The following is a 27,806-nucleotide window of genomic DNA, read 5'->3' as shown; positions in this document are numbered from 1 at the left end:
GAAAGGGGAGATGGTTCCAAATGTTTTCTAATTTATTGCCGTCTCGGTTCCTAGCTTTTCTTTTGGACTTTCTCTTTTATAGTTAGACCTTTAAACTTAAGAACAAATGTTAAATTGGGGCATTATAACTTATTTAAAAATTGCTTTAAAATTTCATGGGTTATAGTAGTCATCATTATTAACATCCCAAGAAAAGTCACAAAACCACCTTGTTTGAGACTATTTGGGAAGGAAGGAAAAAAAATCCACAACACTGTGCTTAACTACACAAAGAAAATTTAGACCCTTAAACAAACACTATTCCATTCTATAGCATTTGCCAAGAGATTGAAAGAAACAGCGCCCTAATTTTGAGGTGAGAATAATTCTTTTCTGGTTCCAGAAAAGATAAGAAAAATATTTACATTTGAACCGTGGTTTGCATTTTAGGTATCACGATTTACTAGTTAAATATCTCTGGATGTCATGTTTTAAGGAACGAGATAACAGAAGATAATAGTTTCCTGTAAAGTACATTACTGAATTTATAACACGAAAATAAATGCGGAGTGGGGGGGTGGATTTCCGAATTAGTAAATATTCTTAACTCTCCGCCTGCAGTTGGCAAACAGAAAAGCGCTTCCCCCCCCCTCTTCCCGCTTAAGTGAAATTCTCAGACTTGTCACCTGTTAAGATCACATTTAGGAATACTTTTAAACTGTAAGAGAAACAATTTTCTTATTATTGTACGGAAAGAATAAATAACGATTGCGGGGCACGTGGGGTCGCCACAGTATTTTACCTGTTTCGCTTGTTTTTCCAGGGAGGAACCGCATTTCAAAACTTAGAAAAGTAGAAAGCAAGTCCTATGCCATAATTCGTTGAGACCATTTTTGTAAATGAGCGCTTCTGGCACAGTTTAAATTACAGTTGGCTTTAAAATGCTAATTCCGAACCCACTTATTTAAATGTCTCTGAAAACACACGCCCTTCTGTTTTTGAAGAAAACAAATCACACCAAAGGACTGCACAAACCGGACTTAAAACGAACAAATACTTGCCGAATGTGAACGAACGTATAGTTATGTATTTAGAGACAAGGTTAGAAAAATTAAAAACCGATTTCAGTCCCTCCCGTCACAGAATCCCCGAGGGAGAAGGGGACACTCCAAGGATGCCCGGTAAAAAACAAATCTACCGTATACCCCAGAGAGTTGTTAATTGCTTCTATTATTTTCGGCGAGAAGCCGATCTGTTGGGACTGGCCGGGAATCCAGTAACTCAATGACAAAAGGTGCAGAAGCTTGAGTAGAAAACCGCAGGGGGCCAGGCAGGTGGTCTGCGCGGCCACCCAAACTCCTCCGGGGAACTTTTTGGAAAACAGTTGTACCGTTTGGGTTCTCTTCTCTGGGTTTCAACATTCGTTATTTCCTTTCTTCTTCTGAGCTAAGAACGCGCCGGCGGGGAATGAGGTGCCTTTCGCCTTCAACCTGGAGGCGCCGGCCTCCCCCGGGCTCCCGGGCTCCCCGCGCCGGCCGAGAAGGGGCTCCGGGGGCGGGGCGGGGGACTCCGGGGGAGGGGCGGGGGGCTCCGGGGGAGGGGCGGGGGGCTCCGGGGGAGGGCGGGGGGCTCCGGGGGAGGGCGGGGGGGCTCCGGGGGCGAGCGGGCGGCGCGAGGGCTGGGGCGCGCTCCGCCCGGCTGCGCGGGCAGGTGGGGCGTGGCGGGGGCGTGGAGAGCCCCGGCCCGCGGGCCGCCGCCCAGCCCCGGGCCGGCCCGGGAGGAGCCGCGCCGCAGACGGTTATAAGAGGCCGAACCGCAGGCGTTCCGCGCGCCGCCGCCGACCCCCCCCCACCCCCACCCCGAGCACCGGTCGCCCTGTGAGGGCCGAGGCGGGGCCGTGGGGTGGGCCCCCAAAGGGATGCTCTCGCCCGCGCGGCGAGACCAGCCCCGCTCGCCTCTCGCCGCCGCCGCCGCGCCGCACCCGCCGACGGCCACCGACATGGCTCTCTACTGCGGCGACAACTTCGGCGTCTACTCGCAGCCCGGCCTGCCCCCGCCTGCCGCCGCCGCCGCCCAGGGCGCCCCTCCGGCCGCCAGGGCGCCCTACGGGCTGGCAGACTACGCCGCGCCGCCCGCCGCCGCCGCCAACCCCTACCTGTGGCTCAACGGGCCGGGCGTGGGCGGCCCGCCCGCCGCCGCCGCTGCTGCCGCCGCCGCGGCGTACCTGGGCGCCCCGCCGCCGCCGCCTCCCCCGCCCCCCGGGGGCGCCGCCGGGCCCTTCCTGCAGCCGCCCGCCGCCGCCGGCACCTTCGGCTGCGCGCAGCGGGCCTTCGCTCAGCCCGCGCCCGCCGCGCCCGCCTCGCCCGCGGGGCCCGCCGCGCCCGGGGAGCTGGGCTGGCTGTCCATGGCCAGCCGCGAGGACCTGATGAAGATGGTGCGGCCGCCCTACTCGTACTCGGCGCTCATCGCCATGGCCATTCAGAGCGCGCCCGAGCGCAAGCTCACGCTCAGCCACATCTACCAGTTCGTGGCCGACAGCTTCCCCTTCTACCAGCGCAGCAAGGCCGGCTGGCAGAACTCCATCCGCCACAACCTGTCGCTCAACGATTGCTTCAAGAAGGTGCCCCGCGACGAGGACGACCCAGGTGAGACCGCCGGGCCGGTGCTGCCCGCCCGGGAGTGGGGGGCAGCGGCGCGCAGGCAAGGGGCGCGTTGGCGTGGGGCTTCACTTGAAGCTCCACGCAGGGTCCTCTCTAACTGGGGATGGGAGCCGGGGTGGGAACCCACCACCCGGACCTCCGACCTCGTCTGGCCGGGGTGAGGGCAAGCCGGAGGACAAAGGGAACCATCAGAGGGTCCTCAGAGCGGGGAGCCGGTGGGGGTGGAGCTCGCCCCTTACACCTACACCCCCCCCACACACACACGTTCTCACATACACACACGCGCGCGAGCGCTGAGGCTGGCCAGTTAGAGAAGAAGGAAAAAGACCGTTTCTTCAGACCCGAAGCCACCCCTGGGTGGTGTTCATCATGCCGATTAAAGGGACGGTTCAAGGCACAGGGAGGTAGGTTAGCAATAAGAACCCGTGTGCGATCTTAGATAAGGGACAGCTGTAAAGGGATTCAGATAAGCTGAATCCCTACATCCCATTGCACGGAAGAGGTGGTGAGGGACCGAGCAACAGCAGGCCTTTCAGGCTGTCCCTGGATGCCCTTCTTCCTGCCCCAGGTTCCTAAGACTTGATCAACGGTGTCCTTCATGAAACAAGAGCCTACCTTGAGAGAAATGTTACGAGGGTAGTGACACAGGCGTCGGGACAGAGGGCCAAGAGGAATCAGAGAGCTTTAGCTGGGGTCCTGCAAATTGTGGTTTCGGTGACTTACCGTTTCCAAATGTAAAAATGAAAACCCCAAATTTGCTGCTCAGCCCTCTGCTGGGGAGGGCTGGGTTACAGTGGAGTGCTGGGAGTGGTTTTCCTCTACCTGAGAAGAAGTGGGGTGGACCCAAAAAGAACGGAAACACGATTATACTTGAGGTTTTCAGAAGGCTCTGGCAACCAGGTAGGGGACAGAGGTGTGATGGGCAAAAGAGAAATAAAATGGTTTCAGTTGCGTGCTGCAGAGATCCAGGAGTTTGTGTAAAATGCTCTGGAGTGTTCCCTCCCCCCCCCTCCCCGCCCCCAATGTATTCCAAAGGGGAGCTTTCCAATGGAAATACAGTATAAATCACGTGTGATGGCAAATATTCTGGTAGCCACATTTAAAAAGGTTAAAAAAAAATGATGAAATTATTTTTACTATTTTTAAGTCACCCAAACTACTGTTTCAACATAAACCAAATATAAAAATTTTTACTGAGATACTTTTTTTTTTGGTATTAAGTATTCAGAATCCTGTGTGTGTTTGATTCCACTTGGCATTTTGGACTACCCACTTTTCAAGTGCCCGACAGCCGTGTGTGTGGCAAGTGACAGGACGTACAGTTCTGGAAGATGCAGCTTCCCAGTCTGGCCTCTGAATCACCCGAGATTATCACATTAATTGTCATGTATATTCTTTTAGACTTTCTAAAAAGTTGGTGTCTTTAGCTAGTGTCTTGTCAAAGCCTTTGGGACTTAGGGGCCCAATATCAGATATCCTTATAGGTGCAGGTACTACCATCTAGATGGTAGTTGTATGAATAAGAATTTTTTCTTTTTGCAACTATTTGCAAAAAATGTGTTAATGAAGATAATGGGTTTGGAGGGGTGTGTGCTGGTTTGTGCAGGCAACCTAACACAGTGGTTAGGTAAGAATGCTGAGTCTAGAGTCAGCCTGCTTAAATCCCTTAAATCCCCGTTGCCAACTGGGAATACTGCAGGTTACTAACCCTTCTGCCCCTCAGTTTCACCATCTGAAAAATGGAGGCACTGATAGTGCTACCTCCACAGAGCTGTGAGGGGCAGCAGAAGTTGTCCATGTAAAAGCACTTGATGGGATAAGTGCTGAGCAGTGCTTTCACATGTCCAAGATCCTATTTACTGGGAACAATAAAAGTTACTGAGAGAAAATCCTCCAAGTGACAGGTCTTTTTTACCTCAGTTGTACTAGGTAGTGGGGGAAGTTTTTTAAGCAGAAGACTGGCTCTGCATGGGTTACCTGAGGCTCTGATCTGAGATCTGCGGAGTGAGGGATGCAGGGCCTCTGCTGCTCAAGGTGGTGGGGGGGGGGGCATGTAGACTGCAGGCTTCCCGTACCATGAACAATGTTACCCAAGTTGTTAAAACGACTGATGGATCAGTGGTAACTTTTGTAATTTTTGTTTGGCAAGATAAATGATTGGGTATTTGAGGTTGCTTTTTCCAGTGGAGTGTGTGTTTGTTGTTTGTTTCAGGGACAAATAGTGTACCTTTCAGCCAATAAAATAACAGATAGTGATTTTCACTGCTGTGTGCCAGCTTCTCTGTGGAGACAGCACTTAACCCTCGCATCAGTCAATGAAATGGGCATTCTCCTCATGCCTACTTCTGTAAATAAAGAAATGTGGGCTCGAATTTAAGCAGCACCAAGATTTTGCTAGGGTACAGCGTATGGATCCGGAGGGGAAGGCGTTGGGTAATTAAAAATGTCTTGGACCTAGAATTAGGTCTTAAGATTTAGGTAGCAGACACTGCCGGGGCGGGGGGGTGTAAATGGCCAGAACACCTTTGTTCCGGATTTCTTGTAGAAGGTGAGGAGCAAGGTCTCCCCGAAAGGATAAATCTCCGTCCGCATTTATGAGAGTCTGTGCTCCTCCTTGCAGAACTGAAGGTGACTGCATGGGCCTGAGCTGGGCGCTTCTCTGACTTGCGTGCCTTTCTCCTCTCCACAGGGAAAGGGAATTACTGGACCCTGGATCCGAACTGTGAGAAAATGTTTGACAATGGGAACTTCCGTCGGAAGCGCAAGCGCCGCTCGGAAGCCAGCGGCACCTCCACGGTGGCCGCAGGGACCACAAAATCAGAAGAAGGACTCTCCTCGGGACTGGGGTCCGGCGTGGGTGGGAAGCCCGAAGGAGACAGCCCCCCTGCATTGCTAAGGCCGCCCCAGTCCCCAGAGTCCCCCGAGGGCGCCAAGAGTACTGCCTCCTCCCCGGGAGGGTCCCTGCTCTCCTCCGCCCCTTGCCTCAACACCTTCTTCAGCAGCCTGAGCACCCTGAGCGTCAGCAGCAGTGGGAACACCCCGCGGGCAGTCCCTACCGGCCGCCACCTAGGGATCCAGGGGGGCCCCCTGGCCTCCAGCAGCACGTTTCCCGCCAGCTCCGTCCCGGAAGCCCCACCAGACAGCTTGCCACTGAGCAACGGTGCCAGCAACGGCAGCAGCAGCCAGAGGTCCTCCTACTACAGCCCCTTCCCCGCCAGCAGCGGCGGGGGTCAGAGCAGCCCGTTCAGCAGCTCCTTCTACAACTTCAGCATGGTCAACAGCCTCATCTACCCCCGCGAGGGCTCCGAGGTCTAGGACAGCCTGGGACAGCCGCCCTCCGGACTTGAATATGCACACCTGAGGTCTCGTGACATGCAGATTTCAGGGACAGGAAGTGGACTTCTGCATTCCTCTGGAGGCCCAGGTGCTCCTGTGGCCCAATGGGAGCAGTAGATAACTCTTCCCGCAGCCCGTGTGCTTTTACAGGTTTCTCTGGAGAGAAAGCCACCTCACTCTGTTGGGGACAGTGCCTGTGAGCCCCGCGTGAGGGCAGGGACCATGTCTGTTCTGTTTGTCACTGTAGCGCAGGGTTATGAGCTCAGATGTGTCCAAGGGCCGGCCAAAGAGCAAAAGAATGAAGCTGATCAGTAGAAAAGAGGTAGCAGTTGGTCCCTTGAAGCAGGTAAGGGAGTGCTCTGGTGGACCAGCAAAAGGCTGCTGTGGGCCGTTTGTTACTATCCTGCCTGGCAGCATCCTCATTTGTCTAGAAAAGTCAGATATCTGGATGTTTATAGGAAGCCTCCACTTGCAGTTTTTGGCCATGAATTAAAGTTTAAATCCTGTGCTGGGTCCTACCGCAGCGCAGGTCCTCTGAGCTCCATCCAGCTCATGTGTCACCTCCGCTTCTGCTCCGTGCCTGGGCCCCAGTAGATACTAACTAATAGCTGGGAAGCTGCCCCCGAGAGCCGTGAGTGCCCAGCGCTGTTTCAGATGGACACTCGAGGTTGTATTAGGTCATTTAATCCTCACAACAACCTTGGGAGCTAGGTATGGTTACTACCCCTCACGTTCAGATGTCAGGTGACTTCCCCAAGGTCACACAGATAATAAGTTGTGGAGCCGGATCGGGTCCAGGCAGTCTGGCTCCAGAGCTAGTGCTGGAAGGTCTGTTCTGGTTCTAAAAAAAAAGGTGCCATTGTGCATAGGCAGACATAGCGTCTAGGGGTAGGAATGAACTAGGTCTCATTTAACCAAAGATTTCTGGTTGAAATAAGTATCACTTGAGCTGAGCAGCAAGGATAGGCACCACCTCTGCCTTCTGCCATGTGCCTGAGGTCCAGGGTGACCATGGTCCTCATTAACTTGATGTCCTAGACCTTTTAGCATGTGTCTTGGATTTCTCGTTTTTTAAAACAATTCTAGAATTTTATTAAAAATAGTTTTTGAAGTGGAATTTTTATAGTTTCTTAATAAAACCTTTGTTGTCAAAAAATTATCAATATAATTTATTTTTGGCACTCCCTTTTACTTCTCAAGAGGTATCTTCATTTGAATGGTGTTCATGGTCACCCTCCCAGGGCCCAGCCAGAGCTCAGCCATTGTTTGAACTTATCTAAGAGGTGCTAATTAAAATGGGGATGATTGTTGATTTATTGGAACAGCCTCCATTAAGATGAATAGAATGTCCTGAATTGCCTTTGTACCATGTTGTTGGGTCTTTGATAGGAACATTGTTGGTTTGGGGATTTAAAAATTTTTTTTTTTTTTTTTTTTAGGAAAAGGACCACACGTACATTGTAAAAAAATTTCAACTTTTCCCTGTGTATTCTTTTCTGAGACTCACAGCATTATTCTTAAATTTTTATTTTGAAATACACAATATAGAAAATTATTTTTTAAACAGTTTATCGAGGTATAAGTAACATCACCATTACTTTTTAAATATTACAGAGAAAGACAACCAAAGACACTACCTACCCCCAGATTGTGTGTACAAAAACCAATTTCTGTGGATATTTTTCTTTGTGAAAAATCGTATGGACTTTTATAAATATTGCTTCTAACACAATTCTATATTTGTAAATTAATTTATAATGTGAACTGGGACAGAACTTTTTTTTCCCCAAGAAAGTACACTGCATGCTGACAATCACATGAAATAAACTCTTAAGTGGGATGATTTCTAACCACTTTTAGGGATTTGTTTTTCTGTCTTCAGCTTCTCCTAAAGGAAGAGAGGTGTGAGGGGCCTGGCCCTGAAGCCCTGACAGGGATTTTGTTGAGAGTTGAAAGCAAACGGTTTTTTGTCAGATTTGTCCCACCTGCTCACATCTGAAAGGCTGGAACCAAACAGTTACTCCTTGGGGATCGTGTGTAGGCCGATGAGCAGTTTGATTTTTAGCAGCGTGACAGTTCTGTCTTCGATCCAACTAAGTGCACAGACCATCTCTTCCAGAATGAAATGCTGCTGTGAGGTCTCACCACCTGGCAGCGGCCCACAGGTGGGGCTCTGCGGCCTTGGGTGCGGTGGCCCCCTTGAGGGCCACAGGTCGCCCACTATTTCCAAGGAAATAGGAAACTGTTGAACTGGGCTCCTTCTAGAGGAAACCTGAAAGCTGTGGTTTCTAGACCAGGGTTTCTTGGCCTCAGCATGTGGTATTTGTGGGGCGGGTCATGGGTTGAAGAGGTTATGCTGTGCATCAGGACGTTTCAGCGTCCCTGGTCTCTACTTGTTTGATCCTCAAAGCACCCCCTCTCCTCCTGGCTGGGGCCACACGAGACAACCTGAAGTATCTCCAGACATTGACAAATGTCCTCTGATGAGGAGGGGTGGGGCAAAATCAACCCTGCTGGAGAACCCCTGGATCTAGACTGACACCTACAGTTTGCCAACGAGGAAACCTGCTCCCTAACTCATTCAGGGCATTGTTGAGCCACGAATGAACTGGGCCACCGGGTCTCTGGTATAGTTCAGTTTCTGTCCTATGGGATGCCTTTTGCCCTCAAGAAAATCAGTCCTGAGCAGGAGCAGCCTGGGACCTGAGGCATTTCTCAAAACAGACCCACCGGTTTGCCCTGTCCCATTGGAGGTAGATTTACTTGAATATTTGCGTTGCTGATCATCGATTCTTACGGTAGCTTTCTTGTTGGCATCTATTTCTATTAACTCTCCTAGGCTGGAGTACTAGGGGTCAACAGACTACCTGGGTTATTTTTTCAGCAGGGGTAGGCTGGATGGGAGGATGATGGAGACAGGCATATGATTTCTTGGAAAGAAAGACACGTAAAAAGAACTTGAGTGACTTGTGTTTGGAAATATCTATATCTGAGTGTTTGACACTAAATGCCAGAACAATGGTGTTTATGAGAACAAAGACAAAAAAGAATCCCCTCCAATCTCCCTCTGAACCACTAGAGAGGGCAGCTGGGGTGGCTCCCGCATCTCCACTCCCAGACCAGTCTCCCATCAGGGAGTTGCCTCCTGCTGGGCATGGCACTGAGGCAGAGGGCAGAGGGATGAAGCTGCCTGTGCGGGTGATGTTTCCAGGTCAGAGTCTGCACCAGCGCCCCCCCCCAACTGGCACCGATTTCCTGCATCTGTGACACATTCTGCCTGGGAACCAGGTCAGAAATTCTGGATCTCAGTTAGATTTCACTTCCTGTTGTTCGGGACAGTGCAAAGGGAAAGATGTGGGATCTATAGGAGTGTCCTTCATTCTCTGGGTTGGTCAGGGGACCCGGGGCTGCTGGCGAGCTGCAGCCCAGGCCGAGGCCCTTTGGGCACACGTATAACTGAAAGCATGTGCTTTCCAAGCCTTCTGGAATCTCACGTACCTTCCAGAATAAGACGGGGCAGAGAAGAATTTTAAAAACCAAGAAACCGGATTTAGGATTCCTTCTAAGTACTTTGAGAACCTTTATCCCATTTTTTTTTTAAAGTAGGCTCCACACCCAGCACAAAGCCCAAGGCTGGGCTTAAACTCACAGACCTGAGATCAAGGCCTGAGCTAAGATCAAGAGCTGGACGCTTCACCCACTGAGGCACCTAGGTGCCCCCCTTTTTATCCCATTCTTAAATTTACTAGGAAAGGGGGCACCCAGAGGCTTCAAGAACTATTGAGCCTATGCACCCCAACTTCTCCAGCTCCCAGGGCACTGTCAAGTCCCAGGGCAAACTGGGTCAAGGTCGGGCCATGAGGAATGTCACTGAAACTGTGCTCCTCTTCCTCCCTGCAACCACCCAAAACTTGGAAAGAAGCTAAGTGTGCAGCATCTAACTGGTTTTTTTTTTTCTTTCTTTCTTTTTTTTTTTTCTTTAGCTGCTGTAGTAGCAAAACCCTGAGATTGTTAATGAAGAAGAAACTCCCAGTGGTTTACCTGAGGCAGGGATTTGCTGGTTTCTGGGGCAGAGAACCGGCCGCCAACAGGGCCTTGCCTTTTGTCATGGAAAGCAGTCAGCTGGGGCGCGTGGCTGGGTGGCGGGCATCGCTGGAGAAGGAAGGAATTTCCTGTCAGATTTGAAAACAAAAAAGGTCAAAAAGACCAGCTACCTACCAAATTCCTCCCTGCTTTTTTATTCAAGATGTCAGGGGATCCTCACCAAAACCCCGGGAGGCCTGGAGAGCAGCCTTTTATTATTTTAAAAAAGGCAAACATTACAATAATAATAACTCACTTACTAGGAGCCTGGAATTGTCCTAAAGTATATAAAGATATAAAGTATAAAACAAGTATCTTAACACAGCAACTCTATGAGGTAGACACTGTTTTGTTTTTGTTTTTTATTCTAAGTCTATCCCCCGTATGGGGCTCAAACTCATGACCCTGAGATAAAAAGTCGCACGCTCTCCCTCCCGACTGAGCCAGCCGGGCACCCCAAGTAGACACTGTTATTATCCATTTCACCCTTCACACAGTTTGTATAACTGGGCCATGGCCAAAAATCTAAGTAGCCACCGCAGACAAGTGGTGGAACAGAGATTCAAAATCAAGTCGCCCGATGTCAGGACCCACCTGCCCTTACACTGCTCTATTGTCTCCCCATTTTAAAGATGAGAAAGGAGAGGCACAGAGTGGTTAATCAACTCCCCCAAGGTCACACTTGTTGGTTGCAGATTTGGGGGCTTAGAAGCCAGGCTCCTGCCCCCGCTCAGTGGTGTTCCCTTGAGGTATTTCCTCTGGATGCTCCCTAAGGTTGGTTTTCCCATCTGGGGAAAAAGGTTCGCAGTGGGAAGGAAGCCGGCAGCTAGGTCAGAGGCGCAGTCAGATCTTGGGCTCTGAAGCTGCCCAGAGAAGCCAGATGTTGGAGACGCTGGTTTGGAACCTCAGACAGAGACTCAGCAAATCCCTTTGGGCACCAGGCCCCATGCTGGGCTCTGAAAATATCCAGAGGATTCAGACCCACCCGCACCTTTAGCAAGTGTGTAGCTGCAAGCAGGCTAGAGCAGAGGTGGGGGGGGGGGTTTGCTGGGGAGGAATGAGGCGGTGCGGGGGTGGTAATGCACAGGGTCAGCCTGCTTTCTCCCACTAGACTGCTGGCCACCCCGCTCAATTCCCCCCCCAGAGGGAAATAGCGCAGCTTAACCTTCGGGAAGAGCCACCTACAGTTTCCCCGGTCCCGCCTGAGAGTCTGTCAACCCTGCCCTCCTTCGCCGTCCTGTGGCATGTGCTAGAAGACAAGGACCAAGCTGTTCCTCAAAGCAGGGGTGCCTCTGGACTGACAGAAGCAGCTGCAGCACCTGTGGTCAAGTGGTGAGGTTTTCTCCTCCCCGGTTTACCCTCCTGATATGCATTAAGCAAAGCACAGCCTCGGGGATCCTTCTGCTCCACGCTGGGGTCAGGAAGGGGGGCATTCACAAGCAAGAGGATCTCCTTCCTTCTCATCTCCAAGGATGAAACCAGCTGACTCCATTCTGTAGCTGGCCTCCTCCAATTCTCCTTTCCTGGGCTGGCCCACAGGCACTGTGTGACCGGGGCCAGAAACACACACTCCTGGGGCCTCAGCCTTCTCCTCTGCAAAACCCCCGCTTCACGCCCCCCCCCCAGAGGACTAATGCATCTATTTCGTATTGCATCTGTGTGCTCGCCCACGAGAGCCTCCAGAAGGGCCTCAGCATCCACTCCCAGAGCTTCCTCTTGTCTCTCCTCAGAAAGTCTGAGGGCCGTATTATCCACTTGTTTGCCCAGTAGCCTCGGAGGGGGGTGTATTATTAGCCTCATATTCCAGAAGGGCTGCACAGCTTATGAAGCACGGCAAGCAGCGGGCCACCGGGAGTGGACGAAGTCTTACTGGAAAGGGGAAGGCACATCTTCAGGGGCTCCAGTTCATGGGTCAGTCAGTGCATAAGTGTACTGAACACCCACCAAGTCTTCTTTTGCTTCCTCTGTTTGCCTCACAGCCCACATCCAAGCCTGGAACAAGAACCGGCTCTTGTATTCAAAACTGGTTTCCAGCCCATGACCTCACACCGGTTCACCTGTGGTACCTGGTCTGTGCCCAGAAGGCACAGCAGCCTCCTAACTGGTCTCCTGGCCTTAGCCCCTGGCTCCCTGCTCTTCCCATTGCCTTCATCCCTGCTGTTCTGAGCTCATTCTTTACTTGGCAGCCGGAGTCATCTTTTAAACAATAGATAATGATTATACTGCTTTCTTGCTTAGAACCTTTCTGGAACATCTATGACTAGCAAACTCTAGCAAACTCTGTGGCCGGGCAAGAGCTAGCTCCCTCCACTCTCCCCATCTTCCCCTTTTACTTGGCTCTAGCCATTCACTGCTTGGAACCCCTCAGACATTCTAGACGCTTCTGTTTCAGGGTCTTTACAGTTGTCCCTTCTGGGGCAAAAGCTTAATGCCCCAGATCTTGCCAGGTTTCTTCTCAAAGGCCAGTCTTCAGAGCAGCTGTCCCTGAGCATCTAACCCTCCCCATCCTCTCAGGCTGCCTTTTGTACATTTTTCTTCCCACCTTAATTAAATCTTTGATTTAAAAATAAAACAAAAGCATTATGTGAATAAGATTATTTCTGGGGATGAGGCGTGAGCAGAGGAACAGGGACTGGCATGGACATTCTCAGTTGACCCCATTCATGTCTGTCTCCTCCTGTTTTAAAAAAGAAATCCTATGTCTGAGTGAAATGATTTTCTTACTGATCTTATGAGAAAAGCACATTGTTCCTCCTTGCTGTTCGGGGAAACCAAGGCACAGAGCAACCACTTTCCCAGGACTGATTTATGATACACCTCAATTCCCCATCATGGCATCAGTCAGTACATAAAATAGGAAAAGTTGTCTTTCTCCTTCAGTTTTAAAAGGGCAAAGCCCCAAGAATTTTTGCTATGTTCAGGCTGGATTTAGAACGCAGCCTTCCCCATCACTTCCCCCTCCCTGCGTTCCTACCTCCCCTGCGTTCTGAGTCTCAGCCAAACACCTGTAGTCTTTGATCAGCGGCATCGGCTGTCCGCAGCTCTCCTTTCAGCCAGAAGACTTTCAAGGTCTCCCCTTTACTGGGCTTGGGAAAGGGGAAAACACCAGAACCACGGTTACCCTGCACCCCTCCTTGCATACTGGTGGTAAGGGCCAAAGAATTGCTACTTCCGCAGACTTTATAAAACCTTCCTTCAATGGGATTAACAACAATGATTGCCACGCACAATGGCAATGTCAGCCACAGAACGCCAGCCACTTCCCCCGTCTGCTCAGATTATGGGCCGATGTCCTGCTGTATCTACGGTTCCTGGATCAGGAACTACTGAGAATGGCATACTTGTCCTACCATTATAGGGTTACTACCATTGATGAAGTCATAGCGGGGCTGGCACTCGCATGGACAATAACCCTTCTTCCCAGCATCTTAGGTGCTAAGATTTCTCCACAGTCAGCATCACAGTTCATTCCAATGAATGGTTTTCCATTCCTCTGGTCATGGTCCCTCATGGTCCCTTCCTCTGCTCAGCAGTTTTCACTAACCACTTCCTATACCTGTTGGGAAACACGCAAAAATCAAGATCTCCACTTACATTCTAGTGGAGGAGAAGAAGCAGAGGGGAGAACAGCGGGGTGACAAGTGCCTTGACCAGAGAAGTGTGGGGTGCCCTGGGAATCTCTGGGAGAGGTGAGTAGGAGTTACTGATGGGAAGAGAACAGAGAGGAAGAAACAGGTGTGGGGGGGGCGTGGAAGCAGAGTGGGGGCCTGAAAATGAGAGGCCAGGACTCCTACAGGGAACGGAGAGAAGCTACACATGGAAGCAGGTGGCACTCAGCAGTTTCAGGCGAGGAAGGGCAGTGGAGGAGGCACAAGGTGAACCTAGAGTCTGATAAAGCCCCTCCATAGAGTAGAATCGGGCAAAGCAGAACAGATAGGGATGAATCAAATTTCATCTTAAGAGTGATGTTTGTCGGGTGCTGGGTGGTTCAGTCGGTTAAGCGGCTGCCTTCAGCTCAGGTCATGATCCCAGGGTCCTGGGATCAAGCCCCGAATCGGGCTCTCTGCTCAGCGGGGAGCCTGCTTCTCCCTCTCCCCGCTGCTTCCCCTACTTTTGCTTTCTCTCTCTTTCATATGAATGAATAAAACAATACAATCTTAAAAAAAAATGTTTGTGGGGCACCTGGGTGGCTTAGGTGGTTAAGTGTCTGCCTTGGGCTCAGGTCATGATCTCTAGGTCCTGGGATGGAGCCCCCCATCGGCAGGCTTCTGGCTCAGCAGGGAGTCTGCTCCTCCCTCTCCCTTGGCTCCTCCCCACCTGCTCATGCTCTCTTTCTCTCTCTGAATCTCCAGGTCTCAAATGAGCCAATAAAATCTTAAAGAAAAAAAAAAAAAAGAAACAAAGAAGAAAGAAAGAAAGAAAGAAAGAGAGGAAGATGTTTGTATTTCAAATAGAGTTCTTTTGGAGAATCCTCTGGAAGGACAAGATCCTCTAGATCTAGAAAACTACTGTAGAAAAACAAGTGACAAGAGGTGATGGCAATGTGAAGTAGGGCAGGGAGTACAGGGAAGAAAACAGTGGGAGGTCTTAGAGACACTTGGGAAGTAGAAAGGGGAGGCTTTGTGATTTTCTCAAAGTGGTAGTTGGGGGAGAAGGAATACTACTAGATGACTGTTGGGGTTCTGCCTGAAGTAATGGGGTGAGAGGTTCACCGGATCAGGACATTCCAGGAAAGGAGGGACTGTCTGTAGGTCACTCAAGAGGAACTTTCCAACGGAAGCTGGAGCCCTTAGGTTGAGATTAGGGGGCATTGCCAGACTGGCTATGTAAATCTGGAAGGTGTCAGAATGTGGGTGAGAGATTTAATTTAATCATTTAATAAACATTTCTTAGCAGCTACTCTGCATTAGACCCTGTGCTCTGGGCTGGAGACACAAGGGTGAGAATAGCCACATAGCTGAGAGGACAGGGTTGCAGGGGCTGCCCTGGGACCCCTTGTGGTGGTGTTTGATGTATCGTATAGGCATGCTATTCCTTTCTAAAATTTGAAAGATTCAGGATTACAAAACACATTAACCTCCAAAATTTTGAGCGGGGCTTGCAGATCTGTAAGTGTGTCCTGTAGGTACAGATAGTGGTAGGGACCATGGATAGGTCCCCACCCATGGCTAGGTCCCCACAGAGCACAGCCTAGGGCACCGCAGTTGTGCTCAAGTATGAGTACTGGTTGGTTTCTGTGTGAATCAGGAGCCTGGATTTGTCTACACTCATGGTGCTGGCTATGGAGACAGGTAAAGCAGAAGAAGGGGCTAGTGCGAGACCCTCCCCAGAGGAGAGACACTCACTCAGAAAGCTGATAACAGAAGCCAAAAGACATGAAGTAACATCCTTGGAGGGTTGAGGGATACAACTGTCCATGTAGATACCTGGGTCCTGAAAACCTACCATCGTTCAAGTAGAAGGGCAAAAGGAAGCATTTCTATGTAAATCAAGGCTGAGGGAAGCATGACCAGAGAACCTAAAGAACATCTCTATGACTTACTTCAGTAAAAAGAGAACATCTGTGAAGAAATCTCAAAGAAGGTGGTGAACAAAAAATGATGTTAGGTAAGTCTAAACAGCTGTGGTTCTTAGAACATAACAAAAGTGCTGTTTAAGGACAAAGATTCTAGTTTGTGCCCTCTTCACCCCCCAACACTTATAGGCCTCACTACCAAAATCTGTCTTAGGAGCCACTAGGACTGATCCTACTATGCCCACTGTCTGTGTAGTCAGTTATCAAGAATCAGTAAGGTTAGGGCACCTGGGTGGCCCATTTGGTTGAGTGCCTGACTCTTGGCTTTGGCTCAGGTCATGATCTCAGGGTCATGAGATTGAGCCCCACATCAGGCTACTCGCTCTGCAATTAGTGGGAATCTGCTTGAAATTCTCTCCTTTCCCTAACCACCCCCCACTCCGGCCTCACCCCTCACTGTCCATCCCCCCACACATTCTCTCACCTTCTCTCAAATAAATAAATCTTCAAAAAACTTTTAAAGAGAAAAGAATCAGGGGTGCCTTGGTGACTCAGTGGGTTAAAGCCTCTGCCTTTGGCTCAGGTCATGATCCCAGGGTCCTGGGATTGAGCCCCACATCGGGCTCTCTGCTCAGAGGGGAGCCTGCCTCCCTCTCTCTCTCTCTCTGCCTGCCTCTCTGCCTACTTGTGATCTCTGTCTGTCAAATAAGTAAGTAAATAAATAAATAAATCTTTTTAAAAAATAAAAAGAAAAGAATCAATAAGGTTCTCTTCTCCTATTGTCTCTTCTTCAGGCAAAGCCGACAAAGAGATCTATTTCTTGAAGGTTTTGTCTTTTGGGAGAATTCCCTTTCTCTACCATCTTTCAGGACTCCTCCTGTGTGGAGGTATAAGGATGAAATCAGATGTTTCTGGGTGATGCTGTAGTATTGTGTGTAGCCATTTGAAAATCAGATGTAAGTTTTTTTTTTCTCCTTAATCAACTTCCCTTGAGGCCATATTGCTCACACTTAGAGGGTATGTACTTGGACCCATGTAGCTTCTTATGCGTCCACAAGAAGCCCACTTCATAAGGCCCACTCCCTGCCAAATCCCTGCTCTGTGTCTTTCATCACAACTTGAAGGGTTGTTGTGAGCAAGCCTAACACTTGGGTTAGTTAGACCTGATAGCACTCAGTCATGGTGGGTGGCTCAGTTCCCATCATCAACGGATACTCCATGATTGGGTATTCAGTGTTTCCCAAACTTCAACCTTGGACAGGAGCTGCATCGTACAAGAAAAATTACATACAGAGTGGAACACACTTTTGTTCTAAAATTTTAGTCACTTCAAGCATCCTCCCGCAACCGCTTGTTTTAAGTTCTAATCTGCTTCGGACACATCGAACAACATGCATATATTGAGACATATGAGGACTAGAGCTACTCATGATCCACTTTGTGGTAAACTAGAGAGCTTTCTCTTTCTCTGAGCTCCACTCAAAGATGTCAGATTGTAGGTTCCCTTGGAGTAGGGTTGAACCATATGTTGACCCATCAAGCACCGGGCTTCTTTTTTAGTTATAGAAGGTGCAAATTACTCAAATTTGTTCTCACTTTGGAGTAGATATTTTGTCATGCTACAGATTACGTCCTATTGAAACTTCACTAGATAGCGGCCTTATATGTTTTTGAAGACTTATTTTTTGCTTTCTCCCATAGGCATATCTTATAAAAACAGGTATGAATAGCTACTTCTCTCTTTTCATTATTGTTATGTCACTAAGGGAGAGTACTAGCATGGTGTCCTGTGAGATGGTAAAATGGTCCAGTTAGCAGCCCATAATACCTACATGTGTGCTTAGAGAATTAGCATATATATTCTAGGTAGAATTGTAAAGGTCCATAGCTATCCCTGACAGAAGAAAATGAATCCTTTCTAATTTTCTGTTTAGAGAATAAAGAAAAATATTATGCAATAAATACTTCCATGTCAGATATCAAAGGCTATATTGATTTTCTCTAGTAGAAACATCTAGAATACTGTTATCAATGATCAGATTAAGTTTATCATAATGTACTACTATTATCCAAGCCCTTTACTTTTTATACTCACCTAACTTGGAAAGCTAAACATGAATATGAAAAGTATAATCAATCTTGCATCTTTCTTGTGTCACAGGTCTCTGGTATCTCAATATTATTTAGTGTGGGTTAGAATTAATCCAGGTTTATGTGAGTCTCCCTGGTAAATTATTACAGTTTCAGTCATCTGTCCGACCTAACACACTGAGTGAAAAGTCTCTTTAACTGTATCCTTATCAGTAAATTAAGCCAGATTTAAAATGATGTTCTGCCCAGAAGATAAAGTTCTACAATGTTCCCCATTTAAAAAGTAACATAGGGTTGCCTGGGTAGCCCAGTCCGTTGCGCATCTGTCTTTAGCTCAAGTTATGATCTCAGGGTCCTGGGATCAAGCCTCACATCAGGCTCTCTACTCAGTGGGGAGCCTATTTCTCCATCTCCCACTCCCTCTGTCTACCACTCTGCCTACTTGTGCTCTCTCTCTGTCAAATAAATAAATAAAATCTTTAAAAATATTAAAAAATTTTAAAAAGTAACATAAAAGAGTAAATTCCTGCATCGGAATGCTGTATTATAGTAAACACTTAAATCAAGATGAAATGGAAAAATTTCTAGGAATATATCAGTTAATGAAACTGACACAAAAGAGGTAGAAGCCCTGCATAGACAAATACTCATAGAAGAAATTTGAATAGTAGTCAAAAATCTGCATCAGTGAAAGGCACTAGGCCAAGATAGATATACGCATAAGCTCTACCAATGTTTCAGACCATATGACCCCCATGTTCCTTTTAAACATGCACGAATGTGAAAACTTACTCATTTGTTCCATGAAGTCAAGATCCTGATACCTCTTAATCTGGATAGCTCCAAAAGAAAACTGTACCCAAATTTCACTTAAAAATAAATGCCAGTGCAGACCAATGTCTGCTGGGAGATGGACTCTGAGGAGCTCTTGGGTTTCTAAATGTCTTGCAAATGGAAGTGCTAATGACTCTTCTGCTCCAGACTGTGTTTTCAAAGATGTTTGTACAGTAAACAGCCTTGGAAGATACCAATAGAACCTCCTTCCAGAACAGAGAGCAGTTTTGCTTACTGTCACGTATGTTGAAAATAATGTCTCCCTCCAGTAGTTTTACTTATTTCCCTTTATAAAAGGGAAGCCCAGAGTTTCTTGGCTGTGAAGCAAGTTACCTGTGTGTATAGCATCCACCTGTGTTGTCCCTGTGGGGTTTGTGGGACAAGGGAAGCCAATGGGAACATGACACTTAAGTCCTTTTTCTCTGGCCCAGGAGTCTAGTGTATTCTGTCAGCTTTGTGCGATGCTATGACAAGCTAACTTGTTAGCTTGCAATCAATGAGAAAAACTCAAACCTTTTACATTCTCAGTTAGGTCTTAAATAGGTTATTAGTGGGCGGAATTCAGTGTTAAAAGAGCATATATGATGGCATGATAGGATTTATTCTAGTTAGTCAAGTTTATCATCATCAAAAAATCTATTAATGTAGCTGACTATTAAAGGACAATAAAATGAAGCATATGCTGAAAAATCATGTGTTCTTAAAATCACCTAGTGCTTGGGCGCCTGGATGACTCAGTTGGTTAAGCATCTGCGTTCAGCTCAGGTCATGATCCCAGGTCCTGGGATCGAGCCCCGCATCAGGCTCCCTGCTCAGCCAAAAGCCTGCTTCTCTCTTTCCCTCTGCTGCTCCCCCTGCTTATGCTCTCTTGCACCCTCTCTCTCTCTCTGTCAAATAAATAAATTAAAAATCTTTTAAAAAGAAAGTCACTTAGATCTTATTAAAGCTTTAAAAAGAAAGTCACTTAGATCTTATTAAAGCTAAATAAATCAGTGAACATCAACAAAACTATTTCCCATTGAGCTAAGGATAAAAGAAACATTCCTTAGTTTAAGAACATGATTTTGGGGCACCTGGGTGGCTCAGTGGGTTAAAACCTCTGGGTCCTGGGATCATGACCCGAGCTGAAGGCAGAGGCTTGAACCCACTGAGCCACCCATGCACCCCCAAATAAATAAAATCTTAAAAAAAAGAAGAATATGATTTTACCAGGAACTAACAACAGTATTTTTATTTTTTTTAAAGATTTTATTTATTTACTTGACACAGAGAGAGACATCACAAGTAAGCAGAGAGGCAGACAGAGAGAGAAGGGGAAGCAGGCTCCCTGCTGAGCAGAGAGCTCGATGTGGGGCTCGATCCCAGGACCCTGAGATCATGACCTGAGCTGAAGGCAGAGGCTCAACCCACTGAGTCACCCAGGCACCCCACAACAATACTTTTAAAGCATTCCCATTAAAGACGGGAATGAGGAAAAAGTTTACACTGCTACCTATACTATTCAGCATCAAACTGGAGTTAACTAGTCAGTAAGAACAATAAACAGGAGGCATAAATATTGAAAAAGGAGAGAAAGAGATTTGCTGTTTTATTGATGGGTAATAGTACTCTCTAAACAATACAAGAGAATTATCTAAAAATCTATTAAAGCTAATAAAATGGGGCTCCCAGGTGGCTCAGTTCGTTGAGGGTCTGCCTTTGGCTCAGGTCATGATCCCAGGGTCCTGGGGTTAAGCTCCCAGTTGGGCTCCCTGCTCAGCTAGGAGTCTGCTTCTCCCCCTGCTACTCCCCCTGCTTGTGCTCTCGCTCTCTCTCTCTCTCAAATAAATAAATAAAATCTTTAAAAAAACAACAACTAATGAAATAGTTCAGCAACATGATCACAATCAGATATAAGATTAACACACGAAAAAGTCATGGCTTTCCTAACTAGAATAATATAATCAGTTAGAAAATAAAAATGAAGAGTCCATTCTCAATAACAATAAAAATCTATAAAATTCCTAGGAACAACTTGACACAGAAAAGGCAGGCTCCACATTATATGTAAATATTTTTATTAAAATCCAGAAAATATTACTGAATGTCATAAAAAAATACTATGTTCTTAAGTAAGAAAATTCACTATATAAAGATGTCACTGTCCCCCCGAGACAATCAATATATTTAATGCAATGCCAGTTGAAGTCACAGAAGAATTTTGTAATGCAAGCAATGAATTCCAATGCTTATCTGGAGTAGGAAATATATGAGACAATTTTGGAAAAGAAGATACATGTATTTCCACCCACCCCTGACCAGTTATTAAGACATAACATTTACAGACTCCAAAGCAGTAAGCATCAAGGTGCAGGAAAATATGAATGAACCAAGGAGACAGTTTGGAGATTCTACAAAGGGACCCATCCACACACTGGAATTTAAAATATCATCAAAATGGCATTTCAAACCAGTGGGAAAAGGGAAAACACTCAAAACAAAGAGTTAGAGCCACTGAATTCCATAAAAAAACATAAATTTAAACTCTTATGTATGACATATATAAAAATAAAGTCCAGATGAGTTAAAAAAGAAATTAATAAAAACAAATACAAAAGTTTGAAATATTACAAGATGATGTAGGAAGATATTTTCATAACCTAGGAAACAGTTTCATATGAAAAGTTAGTGCTTTCCATATATTTTGAACAACAAATCCATCAAAAACAAATACAGAGCAGGCAATTCCCAGAAGAAATACAAGATGCTACTACCTACATAAAGATATTCAGCCTCGTTATTGTTGAAAACAAATACTGGTGTGTTTTTTGTTCGTATTAAATTGAAATAGATCTATAATTTCCACACTGGTGATGCATAGTTTCGTACATTACCAGTACCAACATCAATTAGTTCTACTATTTAGCAATTCCAATGGCCGTATCCATATCAAAATTTAAACTACACTTGGGGTGCCTGGGTGGCTCAGTGGGTTAAAACCTCTGCCTTCTACTCAGGTCATGATCCCGGGGTCCTGGGATGGAGCCCCACATCTGGCTCTCTGCTCAGCAGGGAGTCTGCTTCCCTTCCTCTCTCTCTGCCTACTTCTCTGCCTACTTGTGATCTCTGTCTGTCAAATAAGTAAAAAAAAAAAAAAAAAAAAAAAAAAATTAAACTACACTTATTTTTGACCCAGAAATTCCACTTCTACAAAATTATTTCAGAAGCCACTCTCAGATGTGTGCAGATGGCGTCTGCTATTCACATAAAACCTTGATCTCTTCCCAGCAGCACTTCATGGTGTTTGTGGATCTGCCTTCCACAACCATAACCTTTGGAAGACAGTTTTTCTTTATGTTATGACTTTCTCACAGCGTACTGCGGATTTCGTATCCAAAACATTCTGAAAACCTTGTTCTTTTGTAGGTGAGCTTCTCACACGCACATTCATTTTCATATAGGTTTGATTTTATTTCTGTCACCGTATTTAATTATTTGTCTTCTTTGCTGTTTTGTTCTGTTTCATTTTTACATCGGACCAGGAGGACAAATTCACAAATCCGTCTTCTTTCCTTTCTCTCCCTGTTTGTCGATCCTACTTCAGTCCTGCCACTTCAACTCAGGGTCTGTTTCATCTTTGGCAAAATGAAAATCATAATATTTATTTCCCGTCTTTCGGGGCTTTATCTTTGCTTCCTGACAGCTCCTTAGGAAGCCTTACTGGGTTAAAAGCTTCTGCTCCTGAATTTGGTTTCTTCAGGCTTTAAGGGAGAGAGGACCCTTTTCCCTCTGGGCTTCTGCCTGCCCTGTGCTAACCGTTGGTAATTGGTTCCTGTCAGAACAATGAACTCCTACTCCTGATTGCCTGCCAGACCTTTGCATGGAGAAGGGACCGTACAGTTTGGCTTACTTTTGAGGCTTTAAACGCTTTCTACTAGTGGAACAACTAGATAGCCCCCAATCAACCAACCAAACCAAATCCCTCACTTCTGGCAAAATCACACAGAGAAAGGCTAGGGGGCTGGTCGGGCCAATATCAGAGCCTGGTTGGAAGTCTCCCCTACCCCTTCAGCCCCCCACCCCCATCCCCAGGACCCCCTAACCCTTTACCCCCCAACCCCATCCCCTACCCTCATCTTCAGTTCACCCTACCTTGACCTTCCTTCTCCCTACTTCACACTCGTTCTGTCTAGACCAGAGGCACAAGCATCCCAGCCAGCTCTGTGGGAGGGAATGTGGCCATGAGCTCCACCCTAACACAGAGGAATCTGGACTTGTTACTCCAGAAGCATATACTTCTGGTATATTTGTGGCTTCCCTAGTCACTGGAGGCCCTATCACCAGTACTTTCTGGGCCTTGCCTTTACATTTGCCCCTCTTGAGACTGACAGTCGCTTGAAAGTTTTGTTTTTTTTTTTTTTCATTGCCTCCCTATCCAGGGCCTCCCTCTCCCTGGTGGTCCCCCACCCAGACAAAGCAAAACTCTCTCTTCCTGTCCTAGGCTTGACCTTGGGGTTACAGGGAAATCTGTGCTACCAGCCCAGACTCCCCAGGGTTGGGACTATTCCAGGTGTAAGGCACAGGGCTGAATCTCCAGGGCTTGGCTGGAATTTGGAAAGATTTGCAAAACTCTCCCTGCAAGGAAACTCCATTCTCTGACATTCAAGGTTTGTTTTCGGGCCTCTCATTGGGGAAACTGCTCTAGCAGATAAACATCTAATTCCCAAAGTACCCTAAGGCAGTCTTTCATTCCACCCAACAGAAATCCCTGATAAAAAGGGCAGGGGGTTTTCTTCTCTTGAACTCTCTTTGTCAGAGAAAGGACCTCTTTCAGCCTGTTCTAGCTCAGGCAAACATCATCACCCTGCCCAAAGTGCGGGGTTGGAGAGTGCCCAGTATGACCTCTAGAGAGGCTGGGAAGCCATTTTGGGGTCCACTGGTTAAAGCTGCTTTACAAGACACCCTTAAGTGTGTGTTACGTTTTACCCACGCTTAGAAACAGTAATCATGGAGCGGAAGGGGAATCCTATCACAAGAGTTCAAGCCCAATGGATGGCACAGGAGGTTAGAAGAAAGGACCGTGGCCCCAGCAAACTGGGGATCAGACTCGTCCACAGACCTGGGTTGCCTCTACGTTCCTGAGCCTTTTAGGGAATCGCTGCATAGAGATTTGAGAGGTGGAGTAGGTCTAGATCAAGTGTTAGTGGACTACAGCCCTCCGGCCAGATCCCACCGGAGGCCAATTTTTATACAGCCTGAGAACAAGAATGGTTTCTTCACATTTACATGCTGGAAAAAATCAGAATACAAGTTCGTGAAACATGACCATTCTATGAAATCCAAAGTTCCAGCATTTAAGCTAAGTTTTATTGATTTTCATTTGCATATCGTCCAAAGCTGCGGTGGGGCTCCCGCTGCAGAGCTGAGTGGTGGACACAGACCATGGGCTCCTTCGAGCCTGAAATGTTGACTTACTTTTTTTTTTTTTTTTAATTTTATTTATTTATTTGACAGAGAGAGACACAGCGAGAGAGGGAGCACAAGCAGGGGGAGTGGGAGAGGGAGATGCAGGCTCCCCGTGGAGCAGGGAGCCCGATGCGGGGCATGATCCCAGGAACCTGGGATCATGACCAGAGCCAAAGGCAGACGTTTAATGACTGAGCCACCCAGGTGCCCCTGAAATGTTTACTTTTAGGCACTTTACAGGAAAAGTGTGCAGACTATTGGTTGAGATCATACATAAGGTAGAGTCCTTCATTTGGCATCATTGAAAGAGAACAGCTTTTACAGGTAGGTAGACCTCTGCTTAATTAAAAATGTATTATTATTATTTTATTTTGGAGAATATGCCAATAAGGTAGCCAAAGAAGCTACGACAAGGTTAGTCTTTGGTTTTGAGCATTTTTGTTTCTTCCTTCTTAGCTGTTTTTCAGTTCCGTGGGACTGTTCTTATTAGTTATTTTTAAAAGGAACATGCAAAACTTGCAAAACAGAGCAGCATTCAGGGACTCACACAGCTCCACTCATAGGCACCGGTGCCACCTAATTGTTTGCCCCACACAAAAGGTGGATCAGAGAAAAATCACTTCTTTATTCTTCCCCTTTACATCATCTTCCCCGCACCTGGGGAGTCTGTATGCACGGGGACCAAGTACAACATGCGTCTGATGATGGGTTACACCAAAGCACACCAAGACCTAAATCCCTCCCAGATTTATGGAGATTTTCTATAGCTTAACTAGATTTCTAATTGTCCTGTCACCTGTACTGAAATGTACAGTATGTGTTCATCTCGAATTCTTTTCTGTTTCCATAATCTTGGTAAAGTTTCCTGCACTCAGAGAGTAAATCCAGTTTGGTTCATGGGTTTTTAAGAGGGAGCCAAATTCACTTTTATGCTTTCCAACAGAAAGGCTTCTTGGGAGGGGTTTGGGCAGCTGAAAGTTTGGCCAGCGTAACTTCTTGCCTTGCCTTCCAGGGTGAAAGCAGGAATTCAGGTGTCTGTGTCTCATTACACGGCTGCTTGTTATCATTTGAAAGGAGTTTAGGAGGAAACAGGGAAGGGTCTCCAGATATCCAGCCCACCAGCGGTTCTGCTCTCCTCCTAAGCAAACTGTTCATTGAGAGATGACAACTCCTGGCTTGTTTATTTCCCGGTGGCAGCTTGGAGGGTATGGAATGGGACCCTGGACTCAGTTCCTGTTTAGGTAACCATTTTTCTGGACACTTTTCAAGGCAACTGTATCTGAGTCTGCCATGTGACTTGAGACAAATTGTTTAAATGTCACTTTCCTCTTATGCTAAGTTGGAATTATCTGCTCTGCTCTCTCTTAAAGGTGTTTGCAGGAATTAAATCGGTTAAAATAGGTAGCTATGTCCAAAAAGGTGAAATATTTTATCAGTGAGAGTGCTCAGTCCTCTTCAAAAGGAGAATTCCCTATCTTCTGATTGTTTCTTCTCTGACCCCCTACTCCCTCCAGCTCCCCAAAATTAAGAGAATTATTATTTTTCCGTTGAAGAGCTTGAGTTTGTCTGTCTTTAGGCAAGTTGCTTGACCTAGAATCAGTTTCTTTTTCTGGAAAGTTTCATCTTGACAAAAAATGGTATTATGTTTATGTATGTAGGATGTTATTGGGGGATGCTATAGGAACCCTACACAGGCCTCTCTTACTGTTTTGGCCTCTCTTACTTTCTGTGGATCTAAATAACTTCAAAATAAAAATTTTAAAATTACACATAAAGCACTGGACACAATCAGACGTATTTTAGAAGTTCGTATATGGACAGTTAAGAAAATGAAGAGGTGAAAGTCCTTTTGTGCTCTGAGCGCTCTACAAACTGGAGCTTGAGTAGTAACATTATTACCATTTGATATTATTATCTAAGACCATAATAACAAATAACATCTGTTGAATACTTACTATGTACCGAACACTATTTTAAGTCTCATCTTATTTTCTTCTTATAGCATCTTTGGTGAAAGTTACAAATATTACCCCATTTCATTGATGGGAAAGTGGGGGCCCAGAGAAATTAGGTAACCTGTCCCAGCTCATAAGGTTGATAAGTTGAGGAGCCAGGATGCCAACTCAAGTAGCATGACTCTACAATTCTCATTTAAAGAAAAGGTCATTATTTAGTCATTTGTGGAACTTTAGCCAAGATCAAGCTTCAGGGTGGGAAACCTGCACTCTATGTTCTCATTTCCCCTGTTTCCTTCTAGAGTGTTCCCTGGAGGATTGTATCCGGTGGGACTTGTGAGCTACTTAAGGACCCCACCCCCCAATAATTTACCTTGTCCAACTCTCGAGCGGGTAGAAATCCCTCTGATTATGATGATCGTTCACAAAGGGGGATGCCCGATTCCACATGCATCTTCCCTGGGCTCTGTGCTAATGACTCAAATTCTGTGCTCTGGGCTGGGATTTCAGAGGTTGTATTTTTCATTTGATAAATTCTTATCATCGACCCAATTTGGGAATGGGTCGATGACTTAAGACTTAAGTCATTAATGACTTAAGAAATTGTATTTTCCTTAAAATAACATGAGGTAAAAACTTTAAAAACCTGAACAAAGTATGGACTCCAGTGAACAGAACAAAACAGAAAAGATTGTATTTTCCAGAGATACCATATATGACACATATGGTGGTGGTAGGGAGGTGCTGGGGGAGTTTGAGCCAGGGATAAACATCTTAGCGGGGACACTGAGATGAGTGGGCGGGGGAGCAGGCAGTCCTTGGTTCTAACCCTGTCTTTTCTGCTTTTGGATTGTGTGGGGCCTTTGGTTTCAGTTTTCTCTTCTTTAAAATGGAGATAATTCCACCCCTCTGGGTGCTAATATCAGAGGAAGTTCTGTGCTTTGTATATTACTATTTTTGCTTTTTTTTTAAATATTTTTGCTATTTTTTAAAAGATTTTTATTTATTTATTTGACAGAGAGAGACACAGCGAAAGATGGAACACAAGCAGGGGTCTGCGGGGAGGTAGGAGAAGGAGAAGGCTTCCCACTGAGCAGGGAGCCTAATGCAGGGCTTGATCCCAGGGCTCCAGGATCATGACCCAAGCCAAAGGCAGACATTAATGACTGAGCCACCCACGTGCCCCCCATTTTTGCTATTGATTTACCACCTACAACCACAAAGATAGGGTTGAATTATCAGCCAAGTGGCCAGTCACCTTGGATGGTGGAGTCAGGCACCAGGGAATTTCAAGAGTATGGCACTTTTGATTAAATCGAGGAAAGTTGCCAGAGATGGGAAGACACAGAGGAGGGTCTTTTTGCAGGTGTAAGTTGAACCCTCCTGGAAAGCAGCCCTAACCAGATTTGCATCTTGAAAAGGCCACCACTGGTCAGTAGAGAAGTTGACGATGAATATCACAAATTTATTACCATTATTTAAAGAAAGACGTGAACAAAACAGACCACTGACTCTGGGAGTAACGGTATCTTTGAGCAAAGGGACAGGACCTTTTCACCAGCCTTCGGGTGCCAGAAATGATTCCACCTTTTAGGAGAGAAACCCAGCCTCTTGCCTCCAGGGATGAGGAGGTCTCATCCTTATGGGCCTTGATAGAATACAATGTCATGGCACCCAGATTCTTGGAGCTAGCAACTGAGCACAAAGAAGAGATCTCCTCATGCTTCCTTCTTTTTTTTTTTTTAAGATTTTATTTATTTATTTGACAGAGCGAGATTACAAGTAGGCAGAGAGGCAGGTAGAGAGAGAAGGAGGAGGAAGCAGGCTCCCTGCTGAGCAGAGAGCCCGATGCGGGACTCGATCCCAGGACCCCGAGATCATGATCTGAGCCGAAGGCAGCGGCTTAAC

General features: G+C 46.7%; 1 protein-coding gene across 1 annotated transcript; it reads left to right on the top strand.

The window, feature by feature from the left end:
- Positions 1-1,978: 1,978 nt before the first annotated feature.
- On the top strand, positions 1,979-7,825 carry FOXI3 (forkhead box I3). The gene is made up of 2 exons (XM_044262497.1): positions 1,979-2,624; positions 5,329-7,825. The coding sequence occupies exons 1-2, from the start codon at positions 1,979-1,981 to the stop codon at positions 5,952-5,954; spliced, it is 1,272 nt and encodes a 423-aa protein (XP_044118432.1). The 3' UTR covers positions 5,955-7,825.
- The last annotated feature ends 19,981 nt before the right edge of the window (positions 7,826-27,806 follow it).

The sequence above is a fragment of the Neovison vison genome, chromosome 8 (assembly GCF_020171115.1).
Source record: "Neovison vison isolate M4711 chromosome 8, ASM_NN_V1, whole genome shotgun sequence".
NCBI classification, from domain to species: Eukaryota; Metazoa; Chordata; class Mammalia; order Carnivora; family Mustelidae; genus Neogale; species Neogale vison.
This window is presented reverse-complemented; position numbering and strand designations above follow the sequence as displayed.